The 20,453-nt window shown below is 34.0% G+C and overlaps 1 protein-coding gene across 1 annotated transcript in view; it reads left to right on the top strand.

The window, feature by feature from the left end:
• Positions 1-20,453, top strand: part of CNTNAP4 (contactin associated protein family member 4) — a 227,766-nt gene that overhangs the window by 139,955 nt on the left and 67,358 nt on the right. Inside the window, exons 4-8 of the mRNA XM_062017669.1 lie at positions 790-937; positions 10,117-10,320; positions 10,484-10,668; positions 12,569-12,712; positions 15,211-15,472. Coding sequence (XP_061873653.1) covers positions 790-937; positions 10,117-10,320; positions 10,484-10,668; positions 12,569-12,712; positions 15,211-15,472 — 943 coding nt within the window. The remainder of the gene's footprint in view (positions 1-789; positions 938-10,116; positions 10,321-10,483; positions 10,669-12,568; positions 12,713-15,210; positions 15,473-20,453) is intronic.

Below are 20,453 nucleotides of genomic sequence, written 5' to 3'. Positions count from 1 at the left end.
ACAGTGAAGAAAAAAAAACTTGTACAACACCTAAATAGATAAGCAACAAAATGAGAGGATATTGTCTATCTTTAGGATACTAAAGTTCATTCTTACAACTCTTTGTAATTTTATGTTCTTCTGTACATATCTTTATATAACAAAAAGAGAAAGCAGTATTACCAGTCAAATATTTCCACAAAAAAAAGAGTTTCTATTATAATTTTTTTTTTTTTTTTATCTCTCACCTGGGAAAAAAATTTGAAATGTAGATTTGTATTTTTCAACAGAGCATTGATTTAAAATTCTTATATAGTACTGTGGATTCTTTATTTGGAAACCAATTTCAATGCTAAGGTTTGTCAGTATAAAAACTGTCTTGATTTGACATACTTTGCATCTAAAACACAGGTTTGCAATGAAATTTATCTAAGCTTTCAGTAAGAAATCAAAGAGCTCACATTGTTGTCTTAGGAAAATGACATATACACTATGGTACAATACGCTGAAATATATTTACATTTTTGAAAGGGATGTTTGGTTTTTAAATGTTCATTCACATAAATCTTAGAACGCGTGAGATTTTTTAATGAGTGTCGGGTCAGTACTAAATGCACAGATAACAACATTTGATGCAGAAAAATATTCAAGATTGATTCAGCAGTTGTTCCTGTGGAATTCACTGTTAAATTTTATTCTTTTACTTGATTGCTTGCTAGATAAGAATATAAAATGGAAAGTTCAGCAATACTTCTGTGTGCTACTGTGTTCCATATGAATGTGGTTGATCACTTTTTCATCATCCTCTAGGCATTTCCTGGAAACACAAATGCGGACAGTGTCATATACTATAAGCTTCAGCATTCCATCAAGGCAAGATTTCTCCGTTTTGTGCCTTTGAACTGGAATCCAAATGGCAGAATTGGAATGCGCATTGAAGTTTATGGATGCACATACAGTAAGTGCTTTGCTGAATAAGCTAACAGAAACAAATATTCATCATTGTCTTTTGCTACTTAAATTACACTTGAAAATAGATTTTGAAGCTTAAATTTAATCCTGAATGAAAGAGTCTATAAATTTATGTGAGACTTCCCTATCCTACATCATCTAACAGTATGTAATGATTATTTTCGAGACCATTTTGTGTTAGAATGAATTGTGTGGACATAATACAATAAGTGATTAAGTGTAGATTCTTCTTTTGATGGTTTTTTAAACTGCATCTTAACGTGGCATACTTTCAACCTGAAGGATGAAATGTGGAAAGTGTTTACAGCTTTACATACACATGAGCTTGATCTTGAAACAAAAAGAGTGTAAGTAGGTATATATGTAAATAAAAGATTGAAGGATACTTCAAAATTGTCATATGTTTAAGGGGTATTTTTAGAACATTTTGTGTATAATTAATAAAACATTAATAACTGTTATAAGCATTTGGAAGACAAATGCATAAGTGTTGCGACTGAATTGGTTTGGTGGACCATGTAAATTACCATTTTGTCTTCCTGTTCCAGTGTTTCATCTCTGGAGTCTTAAAAAAGATATTTATCTTAGCAAGTTGATTACTGCATTTTTTTCCTCCATATCTTTATTCTAAGAAACGAAATTAATGGGTTTTTAAAATTTTTTAAAATTTTTTATCCCTTACTTTTCATAGGAAAATTTTTTTTCATCTTCTAGGCTTAAGTCATTCTTTACACAGCTGATCTTTTCTGAATTGTCTCCATATATCTCTCTTCTATTTCCATTCATTAGTATCTCACTTCAAACTAAACTTCAGTAAAACACACCTCTAAATTTTCTAACTTAAACTTTTTCTCTATAAAGTAAATAGAAGACCATGAACTAAGAACACTAGTAATTTCAACTAACCTTCAATCTACAGGCTCGCCAGTGAGGTTGAGAAGTCTCCTTCCTTGGAGGTCTTCAAGACCTACCTGGACATGTTCCTATGCGACCTGATCTAGGTGGACCTGCTTCTGCAGGAGGGTTGGACTAGACGATCTCTAAAGGTCCCTTCCAACCCTACCATTCTATGATTCCATGATTCTGACTACAGGAGATTGGGCCACCTCAGAAATTAGGTAAACTACCCCTTGCCAGAGAACAGATAGCTCATGGCAGCAAAATGGTGTGAGAAGCGAAATACACAGAATTCCTCAGTGACATCTGCCAGGATACTGGAAGCATGAATTATGATTCCTAGAAATATCTTATAATACTGCTATAACTGAGAAATGTGCCTAACATTCAGGTTACCCTGCACTATTTTAAGTACCAGGACTACTACAAGTTAAAAATGAAAGCTGAACAGATTTTTCTCATTCTCAGTTGAAAGTTCATCGAAGTGTCCAATTTGAAATCTCATCTTTGTGGTACTGGATGAGAGTATGCTCTTTACTTTCTCTACTGGATCTACTGAAAGTCAAATGGCTTTGCATCTTCCCAGTGATTTGCCTGTCTTTAAATACTTACTCAACGTCTTGTTCTCAAACATTTCCAAACAGGTTTCTTTTGTATGAGTCTAAAATATAGATTTGAATTATCTATATTCAGTTTTCTCATTTTGTCTGTAACGTTGCAAGGTTATCTTATGGCTCTCTTCTTTGATATTCCTGTAGCCTTATGATCTGTGGAAAACCTATGAGTTTAAAGAAGACTGTATTCATATTATAAAATATAATATAAAATATCAAAACACACAATAAGTAGTTATACAGTTAAAATATTTTGTGTCTGGTCCATAACTACATTTATAGAAGATGATATATTTTTCTATATTTTATGTATTTGGCACAGGATATATTTTATTTTTGGGTACAGAATGGATCCTATAGATAGCTTATAGAAACAAATAATCATAACTGTTTTCTAAGATTAGACTGAATTTAAAAAGAATTCACCCATTATCTACTATAATGCAGTACATAAATAAAGTAACAGTGTTAAAATGAACTTTTTTTAAACTGATCAAGGTTTTCATTGTATTAATAGTACTATGAGATCCTGAAATGCTTGGTTTTTGTTATTTATAAGTGTGTTCATTCCAAATGAGTTACAAACTATTATCTCATTACTTATTTTGAACATCTAGAATTAGCATTTGCTAGTTTAGTTTAGTGGTTGAAGACAAACCAGGTGATTAAAGTCTTACAGTTCTAAAATACACGCAATAATTTGAAAGATGAATTCCTTCTCTCCAGTTTTTGCCTCCCTTTATCAGACATATGCAGGACACATAGTAATTGCTACAGCAATTATGCCTAGTTGCTTCTGAATTGCTATGTAGTTTTCCAGGTGTAAGCAGAAAATAAAGTAAAGCAGAAATGTCAATGATACCTACTTTGATTCATACTTTCCAAATTTTCAATTTCTCGTTTTTCCTTTCAAAGAGATCTCACTGGGTCTTAATATTATCCAAGTAAGCAACTCTCTTTCCATTTACCATTGAATATGTGGACTGTGTTCTGTATTCAAGTGTAAATATGGTAATTTTTTCTTCCAGTCTTACCTGTCACAAATTACACAATTGAAACTAAAACTGTAAGAATTTGATGTTACTATTCCATAAAATGATACTGAAAAATGCATATCTCATGTTCAAGTGAATTCATTACTATCTTAATGAAGTAATATTTACCAGACAACTGTTGGCACTACTTTCAAGTTGCAGGTCTGTTGTCTTCCAGTAAAATAGCTCTCTTGGATAACTTCACTGAACTTTATCGTGAAGTTTATATATCAAAGACTGTCAGGTTTTATGTTTGTAAAGACCTTTGTTTTTGAACAAGTCCTTTTATTTGTGCTTCTTTGCTTGGATTATGTTCTTCTTTTTCACTCTACTACCTCAGCTACATTCCCCAGTTTTCTTTCTCCTGTTCTACAATCTTTTTGATGCAAGAAAGGAAGATGTTTTTGACCTCCAGGTGATCCACGTGGCTTTATGTGGCTGGACAAAATCTGCTAGTGCCATATTTACACACACACTGTTCTGCCAGAAAAACCTCACCCCAAACTCTCTCTAAGCCTCTTGCCTCATAGCTCTTCCTATTTAGTGTGTGCAAAAGGGACTGATGAATCTAGAGACATTTCTCATCTCCTCTTCTTCAAATATCAGGTTGTCACAAACCATGTAAAACAGAATTCAGGTTAAGCTATCTCCTGGCATTAAAAGAGGAAAATTAGAAGTCACTTTGACTTATTCTTTTCTCCCTTCATTACCACACACTCTTTCTCATTCCATCCTCTGAAAATCAGAACACTAAAAACAAAAACAAAAGCTTTTTCTTGTGACAGACAGAAAGATGGTTTTAAATGTGAAAAGGTGAGTTGTGTTAAATTGTATGAGAAAGATAACTGGGAACTAAATGCATGCTGTGTGTTAAAGCAATATTGGACATACAGCCTAACAACAACCACTGCAGATACTGTGATATGCAAACTGTCTTCCAGAGTCATGTAACACTATAAAGTGTGCTGAAGCCTTTTGAACATTGTGTTCCTGGTTGGAATATATAAAATTAATGGCACAGTTACATCATTCAAAGAAAGAACTTTCCATCTACTTCATAACTGGTATAATGTGCTTATAAAAATGCAATTGTAAAAGTGTTCAAGTGTAGTTATGAACAATTTTATCCTTTTTTTGGCTAAGGTTTTACTAAACAGTCTCTAAGTCATGATTTACCTAACTTTTCTGAGCACTGTTAACCTTTTCAGGTGTCTATTTCCAAATATTGTAAGGATGAGAAAGTAGGTCTCTCATTGACAACTGGTCAGGACTATAGATATCTAAAACCAATTTTAAATGCCAAACAGTTGTCATTGTTTTAGACTTTCTCTTTATACAATGTTAATATTAATTTAAATTAATTTAAAGATCAACAAAAAATAAATTTTCAAAGATTCTGTAACTAGTACTTTTGCTCATGCTCACTAGAAATCTTGGGCCTATCGTGTGTAAAGTAACTTCCAGAATTTCCACTTTCCCAGAGTCATTTCATCACTTTCAAAGTTATTTTCACAGTGTACTAAAGATTTAGATTACACTAGTTTGAGAAAGGCATATCATAAATGATGAAAACACAAATATAATCGACCTTTTAAATTTTCTTGATTTACAACAGCAGGGTAGAAAAGACTCATGCAGACATATTTAAATCCAGGGTGTAATAGAAGCTGAGACTAATTGGTAAACATGAAAGAGGAAAATATTACAGCACCCTGTGTAGTTGGGATCATTTTTCTATCCTGATTACCTTGTTTGAAACCCAAGTCTCACAACCCTTTCTAGTGAAAATGTACGTATGGTAAAAACAAAACATGTGTAAGAACTGTTATAAGAATTTTTATGAACATCTTCAACCCTTTCAAAATTTTCATTCTTGTATGGTGGTGAGGGGAAGGTTTATTCCAACTTTGGACAATAGTAGGTTTTGTTTCTTAGGAACTAGTGCAGCAGAATAGTGAAAGAGATTTTGAAGAGTGGTCTTAAATGTTTTTTATACTCTTTACTTAATAACTAGTAACAAGAGTATGTTTCTAATGACAAAATCCTGCTAAGAACATATCTAGTACCTACTAAGAACATATCTAGCTAGCAGGTTTGATGGTGTTCCCCATGTCTATAGGGTGACAATGGCAAACTCAGAGGGTATAGCAAAATAGAATTTTATTTTTATAGATTAATATTATTGGAATTAGAAATATATTTCATGTAGTTTTGGTGAGACTAAGAACATAGGCTTTCTGTTTTAGTAGGCAATGGGTTAGAGGAACACTTACTACATGATATTAGTACTGCATCTAGTACTTGCTATTAATGGAATTAACAGTTTAAAGCTAGCTTATTTTATAGAGAATACTTATTTCATAGAGAATGTTACTCACCAATATCAAAGACCGTGGGTGATTCTTTCTCTCAGCTTTGGAGGGTAAGCTTGAGGGGCATCCCTGCTCAGTGGGGAAGATTTTCAGACACATTCCAAAGAAGAGTAAGCAGAAATCCTCACACACCACAGAAATGGGACTGGGCTCTTAATAGAATGAAGTAAATGACTGACAGTCATCGTGTTGAATTTCCATCTCTGTAAAGCTAGCAAGAATACCTAGTAAAATAAAGTAAAATACTCAACCTATGATTAATTTTTAGGTAGAATGCCATATTTTTTCATTATGTATATGGAATTCTTCATAAGTAAGAAGTACGTTATCAAGATGTGAAGAAAAACAAACTGTATTTATAACATGGCTGCATTCACTTTCTGAGTTTTTGAAAATTAAATACAAATAATTGTCTTAGTACTGTATTTAATTTGGATTGAGTTCATTTCCATACTGACCATGTAATGAAATATGTTTTAGTGAAATTAAATAAAGTTAGTAAATACATAGTGGTTTTTTTTAGTTGACTTTCAAGAAGTCAAACAGCCAATTGAAAAATAACTTTATAATTCTTGACTATCTTTTGCATCTTCACTTATTTCATAAATTTATCTTTCAAGGATATACTTTTTCTTTACTTATGAAGGATGAATACTCTGTGAGTTTTTTACAGTGTTATCATTTCTTTTGTCTGTGGACTGTTCAATCTGTACTGATTTTTACAGGTATCCTTTTAGATTATTTTGATAAGATCTTTTCATTTTCATTCCCCCAAGTAAAGAATGTGACCATGAAAGAAATTAGGTAAAAATCAGTCTTAAATACAAAGTATATTTTATTGGAGTGTTATACAATTGTAGCACTGTACCTACCTCTAAGCACAATCATGAGAAGTATAAGTCAGAAAGTATACATTCATAGTGTAATGATGAAAATTCCCCAGTGTTATTGTTTTCTTTGTCTGTAAAACTTAGCTTTTTATTTTATCTATTTTAGTATAGAGCCAAGCAGGTCAAGGGAGATGATTCTTCCTCTCTACTCATACCTTGACTCCTGTGTCTGGCTCTGGGATGGCTAGTGCAGGAAGAATGTGGACCTGTTGGAGTGGGTCCAGAGGAGAGCTACAAAACTGATCAAAGGTCTGGAGCACCTCTCTTAACAAGGACAGGCTGAGGGAGTTGAGGTTGTTCAGCCTGGAGAAGAGAAGGTTATAGGGAAACCTTTTCATACTTAGAAGGAGGCCTATATTAAAGATGGTGATAGAATTATTTTGAAGAGCCTGTAGTAACAGGACAATAGCAGTTTAAACCCAAAAGAGAGTAAATTTAGATTGGACACAAAGAAGATTTTTTTTTTTTTTTTTTTAAATGATGAGACACTAGAACAGGTTGCTCTGAAGAGGTGTGGATGTCTCATCATTGGAAGTGCTCAAGGTCATACCGGATGCGACTTTGTGCAACTTATCTAATGAAATATGTCCCTGCCCATGGTAGAGATATTGAAACTAGTTGATACTTAAGAAATACCTTCTAACCTGAACTACTGCATGATTCTATACTATAACGATATCCCTTGAGGTATGTCCCCAACTCTCTCCATTGCAGATGTTGGAGGCCTCACTAGGGGAGGTTTGTGCCTTGCTAGGGCGAGTGGAGAGACTGTTCAGGCTTGTTCAGCCTTCAGTCTCTCCTGCTTTGCTCCTTTTCCATGTGGACACTAACAATCCTACTGATAGGGTCTCAGATTGCATTTTCCTTGCTCCTGCTGTCAAGACAGAAGCGGTTTAGGGAAACTGGGATCCTTTGGATCAACAACTAGTTGCACAGATAGTTTCAGCAGCAATTATTCATATTTCAAATAATAAGACGCAGTAGCAGCAGGTCTGCATGGATGAGCAGGAGGTTCCTACCTAAGCTCTGGTTTACAAGACGTGGAACCAATGTCAGATAACCCAGAAAGAGTATAGAAACATTGTCTGAGCATACAAGGATGTAGTTAGGAATGTCAAATCACCTGGATTTGACACTGATAAAGGTCATGGAAGACAACAAGAAGAGTTTCCACAGATATATCAGAACCAAAAGAGAAGACAGAAAAATAAGGAATCACTGTTCAATGAGTCAGTGGATCTGGGAGCAAAAAGGCATTAAGACCTCTTCACCTTGGCCTTTTCCAGTCAGACTTGCCTTCAGGAATCTCAGGTTCCTGAGGCCCACAGGAAAGACTAGAGCAAGGGAGATCATCAGTGGAGGAGAGTCAGAATATGTAACATTTGAACAAGCTGGACATATGTAAGTCCATGGACCTGTGCTGCAGGGACTGGCCACAGTCATGATGAGGCCACTTTTACCTTTGAAAACTAGTGGCAGATGACAGAGGAAGAAGATCTTTAAGACTGGAATAGTGCTCCCATCTTCAACAACTGCAAGAACCTGAAGAACCTGAGAAACTACAAATTGGTCAGCCTCATTTCAATTCCTGCAAAAGTGAAGGAGCAAATAATCATGAAAATAATTTCCAAACATGTGAAAGATAAGGAAATTATTGGAAACAGAATGGATTTATGAAGGGGAAATAATGCCTGACCAAACTAGTATACTTCCACAGAGATATAATTGGCTTGGTGAATGAAAGAAAGTGTTTGATGTTAGTTATCTGGAGTTTAGCAAGTGCTTTGATGTTATCTTTTGTAATGTTCTCATAGACAATGTAAGTACAGGCTATTTAGGTGAACAATGAAGTGGACTGAAAACAGACCAAACTGCTTAGCTGAAGGAGTTGTGATCAGTGACATAAAATCAAACTGAGTATATTCACTTGTAGTGTATTCAATTTTGTGCTGTTCAACACAGTGAAGGGCTAAGTCTTGCACCTGTGGAGGCATAATCCTAGAAGGATTTACCAGTGCACACTGGGAGCAGACTGTGGCTTTGAACAAAAAGACATGAGAGTTCTCACAGACATCAAGTTGACCATGATCTAGCAACATATTCTTACAACACAGAAGGCCATTAGGGATATTTTAGGACGACTGTTGCCAGTAAGTCAAGGAAGGTTGTTCTTACTCGCTACACAACCATGGTAATGAGACACATCTGAATTGCTGGATCCAGTTCTGGGATACCTGCTACAAGAAAGACATGGGCATATGGAAGAGAATCCAGTAAAAAGCAACAAATATGATTAACTGGAGTGTGTGCCATATGAATAGAGGTTGTGAGAGCCAGACTGCAGAGTAGAAGGCTCAGAGACAATCTTACCCATAGGTATTAATACTTCATGTGAGAATGTAAAGAAGATGGAACCAGGATCTTTGCATTAGTGTCCAATAAAAGGACAAGAAGCAATGGTACAAACGGAAATAAATTTTTTTACTGTGAGGATAGCTGAACATTGACATATGTTGCCCAGAGTTGTGTATTCTATTTCTCTGGAAAATGTTGAAACCTGATTGGACATGACGCTAAGAAATCAGCTGGAGGTGATCTTTCTTTTAGTGAGGAAGTTGCACGGGGTGATCTCAAGAGATGTGTGGCAACCTCCACTCTGTGGTTCTGTGATGGCCATGTCAGGAAACTGATGATAAAAAGTCCTAGATTCCAGTATTAAAATTGTAATTCAACCTAATTAAAGTTGGAATTTGTTTATGATGCCAGTAGAGTCAAATTGGATGAAAAGAATGGGTCCTAATCACAAATTACAGGATTTAATTTGAGACTATTTTTTTCTTTCTTACAATAGTATGCCATGATATTATTTTGGGCTACTGTACAGATATCTACAATGATTTTAATAGTGGCTGAAATCTACAGCATGCATGAAGTCTCTAAAAATTGGTTAAATGTAATGAACATTATTTTTCTCTGTTTATTTATTTAATTAGAATTAATTGGAGATCAATTAGTAGAGTTTTTCTCCCAATAAATACAGTAAGAACAAAAATAGTAAAAGTACTTAACGGCTTCAAGACCAAAAAAATCCACCTTTCAGTATGTGAGATTAGTACTAGATTGGAATAGAAGCCACACCTTTTTCTCTCACCTTGCTTTATTATCTAGTGTTAACATCATCATTAAAACTGGACAGTCTTAATATTTGGAGAAGAATAGGAATAGCAGAAAAAAGCTGCACTTTACTCGTCACAGGTGAATCTAGGGTTGTTAGTGGTGGGATTTCATATCATATTGAAGTAACATGCAACTGTTTAGACATAGCATTATACATTATCTTTCATTTCTTTATTTCTAGGGTCCGAGGTGGTTGGCTTTGATGGGAAAAGTTATCTAATTTACACATTTAATCAAAAACTCATGAGTGCACAGAAAGATGTGATTTCTCTGAAGTTTAAGACAATGCAAAGTGATGGAATTCTCCTCCACAGAGAAGGACAAAATGGAGACCACATCACCCTGGAGTTAATTAAAGGGAGGCTGTTCTTACTCATTAATTTAGGTAACAGCTACAATCTCATAAAATCTAATAAAGTATTAGGTATTATTTGAATAAAATTCTTTTAAGTGGATTTTAATGCATAGAGTATGATAAATTGGCAGTTTACTTTTTAATAATTATATTTTTATATGAAATTAATAGCTTTTATTTTTCTTCTTTCAAGGTGATACTAAAACTCACCCTTCTAATGCCCAAATTAATATTACGCTGGGTAGCCTTTTGGATGATCAACACTGGCATTCTGTTGTCATTGAGCACTTTAACAGTCAAGTAAACTTCACTGTGGATAAACACACTCATCATTTTCATGCAAAAGGAGAATTCAATTATTTGGACCTTGATTATAAGGTGTGAAAATTACCTTTCCTTTTTATATTTACTAACTTTATTATATAGATGCAGTGAAATAAGCAAAGGAGAACAAACTTAAAAGTTTTTAATTCTTAAGACATTAGAGATATTCTGTCTCCAAAAGGAATAAATAAAAGAAAAAGAGTTGTTCTTAGATTATTAATGCTTCACTAGATTTGCCACTCAAAATTTTCAGAAGATCATCTTTTTCATCTCACAATTCATTACTTTAATATCTTTGTTTCAGTAGTGCTGCAAATGAGGTACACAGTACGTAAACATAAGGAATGAGCCCCAACTCAAAGTTTTTATTTGATGGCTTAATGAAAATTACAATAAATCAGCATAAAAGCATTTTATCAATGTTTAGATTAAGATTTAATTTCCTATTAAATCTGACAAACGTACTGTGAAAAAGAGTAGATGTAATTTGCTGTGACAATGTCCCACCTATGGTTAAAAATATTAATATTTCAGAGTTTTAATGTGATGACTTGCTGCTTTGTGTTTGCCCCTGACTTATTTGTTGAGTGAGGCAATGAGTAATAGATCATGGTGTCTGGAACCCATAGATCTAAATGATTCTATTAATTCAAGTTTTTAAGCCATTAGAGCAAGATTTTGTGCTGTTCCATGTCTGCATTGTTTCATTTTAAAGGTATCATTCACAAGACTGAAGTTATTTTCTAGTTAAAACTTCTGAATCTAAGCTACAATGCCAAGGCTCAGAGTATCATACCAATTCAAAACCAACAAATTATAGTTCTGACTTGCCAATAGTTTTATTTTACAAAATCAACTAGTAATTCTTTATTACAAATTAATTTTTTCTCCACACATAGTAGTTTGAAGAATATGTTACAAATTCAAGGTAGAAAGGAAAGCAAAAGCTGGAAAAAACCAAGCTTTAAAACTTAAAAAAGTATGTACTACTGTATTTAGAATTTTATTTCTGACTAGGAAAATGTCTCAATTGAATAGCTTAATGAAGTGTGATATATTTAATTTTTATTGGGGTTTTTTTCAGTAAAATGATATTAAATATTGTGACATTTCAAAATTAAAAGTAGCTTAAAGTGACCTTTTCCACAATGTCAACCAGAATAGCTTTGAAATGAGTGAGTTGAAAAGTTCACTTAAATCTGATATCCTCTTTCTCATGGTGTCCAAGAGTGGAAATATAGACCAGAGTATAACTCAGGTCAGCCTTGTGGCAATGGTTTTGTGAAATAATCTACTGCTTTCTAACAGTTTCTGCCTCAGGGACCTCTTAAGACAGAGTGATAGTCTTGAATTTAATAGCTCTCAATGGATTTTTATTGTTATTAAACCTTCCAATCTCTTTCTGAACCCAAGTAAACTGGTTACATCACATCGCCGAACTGCACAGCCTAAGCATTTTGAGAAGAAAAAATTATCTCTTTTCATTTGTTTTCAACTTGCCCTAGAATAATTTAATTTCATGCACTTTTGTTCTTTATTATGGTAGTTATGATTTGCACAATGGAGAAGTCAGGCTCAAATTTCCTGAGGAAGTCATTAAAGAATTCTCCTTCTTTTTCACTGTACAGTAAGATCTGCATGTACTGACTCGTGGCCTTCTTCTCCAAGGTTTTGCAGCCATAATTGACCCTAAAAACTGATAGGTCTCTACACCAAGCAACTGTTAAGATGCATCTTCAGAAGAATAAAACCTCCAACATTTCAAAGTATTGTAATGCATACATGTGACTTGATATAGCCTAATTTTTGCTTCCCTGTTCTTTCAATACCTAGATGTGATACAAGTAGCAGAATCATTATTGGCCAATCTTTGACTTCTGCCCCTACGCTATTGGCAACTTCTTTCCTTAGAAAATTACTTAATAGTATCATTGATTTCTCTTCTCTTTCTAAGCTCAGCTTTGGAGGGATCCCAGTGCCTGGAAAATCAGGGACATTGTCACGCAGGAACTTTCATGGGTGTTTTGAAAATATTTATTATAATGGATTGAACATTATTGACCTGGCCAGGAGGCGTAAATCTCAGATCTACTTTGTGGTAAGAGATTCATAGTTAAGAAAGAATAAATAGGTAACAGAGAGAAAAGAAAAAAAAACCACAGCTACTGTCAGATACCCTGTGTTAACACAGTTCTAGTAAAATCTATGTAGTTTAACAAAAGAAAAGTCAAGAAAACCCCTAATAGGGTTATTTTATATTTGCTGCTGTACAGACTGATCTACTGCACAACGCAAGATCCATTTTATTCTTCAGTTCTTTAGCTGATGTTTAGATGTGTGATATCTCATTGTATTATTTTCTTGTTGTGCATGTAGAAAAGTCAATGAGAAAAACAAGATTCATCTGAAGTCTTTGAAGCTCCGACTCTGACTTCTATATCTGACTAATGAGAACATCATGAGTATGTTTGAATAGACTTTTATTGCTGAGGACACTGATCCAGTGTTTTATTCAGATCAATCTAATTTTGTTTGAAAAGTTCTATTGGTCATTTATGCTGCCCTTTGCTTGAGGAGTTGTAGTTTAAATTGATGGGTATAATGAATTTATTATGACATGGTCAATAGTTGTATTATTAAAATCCATAGCATTTAGAGAAAAAATTCAACTAAGGAACTAACTTCCCTCTGTGTTACAGAAAGTTTTCTCTAAAGTTTACTAAATCCTTTGGGTTTTTTTCCAGTACAAGAGCCACCTCTATTTGTAGTATTGATTTATCTATCAGTAAGAAATGTAGAGATATAATGGAAACAAACCATTCAAAATAAGGTTCTTTTTAATTAAATTATTCTGAGCTCCAAAGTTTTAAATTTGGATTTCAGTTCAGAATATGAACAATTACATTTAGTTCTATGTGCTACAGAGAATGGATGTAAGGCATCTCTTGTCATGTGAAGCTCATCTGAAATATTTCAGACTTAAGTGAACTGATACCTCCTTATAATATCTTATCTGTGATGCTGATGAATGTTGATAAGACAGTTATAAGAGGCTCTGTGTGGACTAATGAAAATTACTGTCATATAAATATAAGATATAAAATTACTGTCATTGGAAACTGATCTCAAATTATTTAAACTGTTGTGCTACTTTCAAAACTGTTTTTAAGATGTTTTATAGAGGAAATGTGCCAGAAAGTATCTATATTATCATAGAATCTCTGTCAAATAGCCACTTTGCTGTGTCTGATACAGTATCAGGCAGCTGTCCAGATAACATGAAGGGGGAATCTGCAGATGGTAAGCTTGTAGCATTTAACAAGGTTTATAAATCTGATGACTACCTTTTTACTATAGCTCAGTTCAGCCAACTGTTCTCTATAGCTGAGTTCATAAGACAGAGCTTTTGTTTATTTTTATACTTTCCTTGAAGAAAATTAAAACAGATAAACTTTAATGTCTTGCTTGCCATGCCAGGGGCTAGTGAGTGTCTTTCTTAAATTGATTTTTTTTAGCTTTTTACTATATGGTCAAGATTTTATATATGTTCAAAAGTTTAAAAGCTCTTCATGTTGAATGGAAGTTAAATGTACTTTAAGTTCTAAAGTCATTCATCTCTTGGTAATCATATGTACAGAATAGATTACTTATCGTTCAAACGGCAGCAAGTCATTAGATCAAAGAGCATATTCTATCACTATCAAGAGTAAGAATTAACTCATTCTGACACCAGATGCAAAAATGCACCAGATGCATTTTAGCCTTCTTATCTATATCATTCAGTACAAACACAGATACAAATTAGTACAAAATTTATTAATGACTTCATCCGTAAGTTTTTATGTGTACTGAGAACCAGTGATTTCAGAGGCATTCAAGCATAAAATAATGTCTGGGTGCCTAAACACAACTCGTGGTCTGGTCCATATGCACTTGCTTGAAAACATGCTTTCTTCTGATTTATGAAGTATGTTTTACATCCCTATGTAGCAATATTTCATATGTTGACTATTTGTGAAAACAGTCAGTGCATTTTTCCAGTTGCACAGATTAAGAGACTGCCCCTTGGCTGAACAGAAAGGTTTTGTGGGTTTTTTTCTCAAATTTAACACTATCTTAAAGAGTCAGCAGCCAAGCTCAAAATTTTTGTCTGCATACAGACATTTAGACCCATGTAAATATTTGTACAAAATTTTGCATTCAGTAGCATTTTATCTGACTTTCAGAAATTTGTCAGTACCTAAAACTCTCTGAGGGTGACATAAAATAGAAACAACGCAGGTCTGTCTAACTCCTAAAGCACATTAAATCACGCATATAATTTAATTTACTGTCTTACCTCATTGATTCAAAGGTTCTTCCCACTCTTTGTTCAGGCAGATATGTCTCTTCTGGTCAAGCAGCTAGGTAACTATTTCTCAAATTGCTGATATTCTTCTAGATTTGTAATTGATATTTAGACTAATGCATTCAAGTATTACAAATATTTAGTTCTGTGCACCATGTTTTGAAACTCTGTAGTTTCCACAAAAAAAGTTTTCATGACTTTTTCCCCTAAAATGTTCCTAATGCCATATTTGTTTAATTTCTTCCTAGGGTAACATGTCCTTCTCATGTTTAGAGCCACAGGTGGTTCCTGTTACATTTCTGAGCTCCAGTAGTTACCTGGCAGTGCCAGGCACATCAGGTCAAGATGAAGTCTTCATCAGTTTCCAGTTTCGCACCTGGAATAAGGAGGGACTTCTGTTATCTGGTAAACTGCACCAGGCTTCAGGTGGTTTCCTCTTATATCTGAGTGACGGGAAAGTTAAAATCAGTCTTCATAAACCAGGAAAAGCACTAACTGACATCACTGCAGGTAACAGAAACAAAAGAAATTAGAGATACTTACATATTGAATAAAAACATTAATGTAAAGTCATTTGAATTAGTACATGTAGTCTTGACTTAGTTTTATGATTTGTATGTGTGAAATAATGCTTTAATTATGTGGATGTTAATGTCAAATGTTTCTAAGCACTTTCTTTGCTTACAAACATGTATCTGTGCTTTCTTCCTAATGACTGCGTAAAAATTACTTGCAATATTATACATTATGTGAAGCTCAGGTGTATCATCAGGGAAATGTGAGACATTTAAGCAACTTTTCAGTTCTGACGTGTACACAAGTTAATGTCTTACGCTGTCAAACTAAGCCATTAACATGTGTTTTACCATTTATCAGTATCTTCATAAGACATTACATAACTAATTTTTCTACATAGTTATAAAGAACTGTAAATAACACATTTATTACATTTTAGAGGTCTCAATTACAAAGCTGTCTATTAAATGAATATAAACAATGGATGCGAAACAATCTGTTGTGTTACGGAAAGCTGGGGCTAGTCTGAGTCTAGATTAAAGAGATTAGGCAGATAAATGGGATTCCAAAGAATATATGCAGATGAGAAAATAAGTTTGTGATTGCAATGGTTTCTTATGGGCAAAAAAAGATGGCCAGAGACAACTTACTAGAGGAATATGTCATAGATACAGGGAATAATGTGGCTGCAGAAAACACAATGGTATTTTAAAACTCACTTGATCTTAGATTTATTTTAAACTACACACAATCATATATTTAATGTTTCATATTAAGAAAGCAAGAATATTATCAGTGAGAAAGAAGACAAGTTAGTTCCTGTAATGTTTAAATTGAATTAGCAGGTGAATAACAAATAGAGAAACTACTTTTTCTATTGGCAATTAGAAAAAAGTTGATTTGAATGTATGAAGAATTTAAGCTTATAAACATTCATTGGAACCTGAAGAGTTTTCAACTCAGAATATAGAGTTTAATGACACTGTTTAATACTAATTTGTCTTAAAGAAAGTAATAAAAAAAATTACCATCATCAGCAAGCTCACATTCTTCCTAACCTTCCTTTTGCTGCTTATGTACTTGGAGAAGTCCTTCTTGTTTTCCTTTACTTCCCTTGCCATATTTAATTGCAAAAGGGCTTTGGCCTTCTGAGTTTCATCCCTATATGGTCTGGCAATATTCCTATATTCTTCCCAAGAAACCAAGCTCCTTTACCACGTACCAGATACATCTTCTCCTTGAGTCATTCCAATAGCTTCTTGTTCATCCATGTAGGCCTCTTGCTTCCATTTCCTGATTTTTCTGCTTGTGGGGTCACCCCAATCGTGGGATTGAATGAAGTGGCACTTGAAGATTGACCAGCTTTGTTGAGCACCCCTACCATCTAGAATACTATGCCATGAGATTGCTCCCAAAAAGTCTTTGAAGCCGCCAAAGTCAGCTTTCCTGATGCCCAAGGTCGCAATCCTGTTTGGTGTCCTGCTTCTTCCATGTGGGACATTGAACTCCACCATCTTATTGTCACTGCACCCAAAGCTGCCTCCAGTCTTCACATCCCTGACCAGATCTTCTTTTATTTCTCAGCACAAAGTTCAGTAGCAAACCCTTCCTTGTTGACTCCTCAACTACCTGTGACAGGAAGTTGTCATCAACACACTGCAGGAAGCTCGTTGTGTTTCTACAAGCATATAATGATTAAGAGTAACATTTCAAACAGTAGAATATTTTAATTCAAGAAAAGGTTGTAAGATAGTAATGATCACAAATAATACTGAAATTTATATAAGTACTTTGATCCTTTTTCTGTGGGTGATAATATGATCAGCCCTGGTATTATAATGTAAAATAACTGATGCATAAAGAATATCATTTTAATGACAAAAGGTTTCCACAGGCTCACCATTTGAAAATGTCAATTCTTTAGTAAGAATGTCAGTGACATGTAGTTAAGAGTGAAGAATATGGCTTTTTAAAATCTATTTCAATTGCAGTTCAACTAGATAATGTATGTTAAAGAAGATACTGTCATGCAGCATCATTTTAACAGACCAGCTGAAGGCAGTGACACTTTGACAGCTGTAGATTTGAACATATAACTATATATTAAATTTCTAAGTTGCAACATGATATGTAACATATTAACTGAAACACTCCAAAATAAATCTCAACTCTATGCTGAAACAGAATTTAATATTCTCATTTTATGTGAAGCTTACCTGTCATGAAGTCTTATAGGAGGAATTGCATTCGTCTTTCTGAAGACAGAAACTCCTGTAAAAACATCTTATTCTCTTCTGAGAAAGAATTTCTTTGACAAGACCATATGAGGAACTTTTTAGTGAGTTTTTGAAGTGTTATTGTTACATTCACTGTAGTAATTGAAGTCTGCATTTGGAGATGGAGTAATTCAATTACGGATGGCTGGACGGGTTTGTTCCCCTTCAGGCAAGCACTTATGACCTGACTTTCACACACACATGAAATTTGATAATTAAATCAGAGCATATTTTTTTGAACACAGTCCTCAAATTCATTATTGTGTGTTCTTTAAAGATTTCCTCAACCATGGGAAACCAAGGAGAATAGCGTATCAATTCATGAGTGATTAAATTATAATAAGATATATCCATCTTTTACAGAATGGTTACTTAATATCTTTTTTTTGTAACTTCTTTTGCAAGCTAGTCATCAAATATTCACAAAGAAATTACATAGATTAAACAAAAATAAATGAACACAAAGTTAATTTGTGTTTAATGATGAGACTACATTGAACCACAGTATGTATAGATGTTCAAGATCTTAGTGCTTAATTTCTTCATATGACTGTCTTTCTATGTAACTTTTAATTAAGTGATGTTAACAGTCATAGCATTTGGTGGTTATACTTCAGACTAATCTATAGCTTTCTCTAGAATATTTTTTTTTTTGTATTTAGATATTAAAATAATGGAGGTGCTTTTTTTTCCTCACTTCTGATAAAGCACATTTGAAACTCCTAGTAGAATATAAGGAAATACAGTTTACAGAGGGAATGGAAACGTTAGCAGTTCTTAATTCCAGGGCTAGAGTTGGCTGTTTTCTCAGGAGTGTCTTGTCCTCCCACAATGGCTTTCCTCAGACTGAAAGAAATTGACTTTGGGGAAGTCTTAACTTGAATTAGGTGAACATTGTTTAATACCTCTAACCATGGCAGCCTATTTGAAGAAGAGGTTATATATCCATCTTGAAATGGTTTAATAAGTCAGTATGATAAACTACAGTAAACAAATCAAAAACAGCAAAATTAATATAATCAATTTTCCAGTAGCCATTTTTTTTTTCTTTTTCTATTTCAATCATTCATTCAGTCAATCTCCTCTATGTTAGGGTATTCTCATGCTTGAGGTAAGTCAAATATTGCAGTATTTGGTATATGATTTACTCACTAGAACAAGAAGTTCTTGAGGTAAGATGACAAATTAAGGAACAGAGCAGTTATCTTTGTAACAACTTAAATTAAATTACGGAATTTATTATTAGATTTAATATCTTAAGTAATGACATAGATAGTGGGAACGAGTGTCTCCTCAGCAGCCTTGTTGATAAGTCAAGGTGAGGGATGCACTTGATTCACTAGAGGGAATAACTATCGACTTTGACAGGTTGAGGAGTTGGCCTCTGTGAAACTCATGAAGTCCAACAAGGTGAAGTTTGATATTCTGCACCTTGTTCAGGGCAACCTCCAGTACAGATCACTGAATTGAGATCAGCCTGGCAGAGAAGGTACTGGTGGATGAAAAATTGGATATGAGCTGATAATGTGCATTTGCAGCCGAGAAATCCAGTTGGATTCTAGGCTTCATCAAAAAAACCCCATGGCTAGCAGGTTGAGAGAGGCGATTCTCTACTCCACTCTGATGAGACCCTACCTGGAATATTGTGTCCAACTCCAGGATTCACAACAGAAGAAAAACATTGACCTGTTAGAGTGGATCCAGAACAGGACTGCAAACATGATCAGAAGGCTGAAACAGCTCCTGTAAAGAAAGATTGAAAGACGATTGGGTTGTTCAGTCTGGAGAAGTCTTTAGGAAGACTTTATTGTGGCCTTTCAATATATAAGAGCATACAGGAATGCTGAACAGATATTTTACAAGGGTCTATATGACAGGAAAAGGAGTAATGGTTTTAAAAGAAAGAGGGTAGATTTAGATATCTCACTCCTGAAAATTTTCAAGGTCGGGTTGTCTGGAGTTTTAATATAGTAAAAAAATATTCCTGCACATGACAAGAAGGTTGGTCTAGGTGACCTTTGAAGGTGCATTCCAGTCCAAACAATTCCCTGATTCTTAAATTCTCTGATTACTGAAAGTAGTGTATTGCAGAGATGTGGTTAGGAAAAATATTCACTTGGAATATCTCTACAAATAAAGAAACGTCTTGCTTATTCTTAGAGATGAGGTGCAAGAAGCAGGAGTTTTTGGTAGCTGAGAATTGAGGCTAGAAAGAGGGAAATGAGTAAGTATGAAAAATAAAAAATTCTAATCTTTAAAACCCAAAGTGGCAAGTGACATTATAGACTATATGTGTTATACAATTTAGTTTCTCATTAAACAATAGTTCTGCAATAATCTATAATGGAAAAGTGATTATATTAACTGAAAATTGGGAAAAAATCCTTTTTTTCTCATGCTTCCTTATCTGTGCTTTAAAAAAATACATTTTTCATGGTTTTGTTTTACTATATCTACTATCTTTTTTATGAAAGAGTATAGATTTCTGAGGTTCAAGTTAGTGCAAAAAATGTAAGGATGTTTTATCTGTGATACTTTGTTGATTTCTTATGTGATACTAATCAAACGTATTGATATATTTGATGAGTTCTTTCTGTAAAAAAGTATTAGAAAATTAGTAGAGATATATAATAGTACTCATTAATCTAAAAACTTTATTATACAGTATGACAATACACATGGTATTGCAAGACAGCAGT

Source organism: Colius striatus, chromosome Z (assembly GCF_028858725.1).
Source record: "Colius striatus isolate bColStr4 chromosome Z, bColStr4.1.hap1, whole genome shotgun sequence".
NCBI lineage: Eukaryota > Metazoa > Chordata > Aves > Coliiformes > Coliidae > Colius > Colius striatus.
Note: the sequence above shows the minus strand (reverse complement) of the source record. Positions and strands in the feature narration are given on the sequence as shown.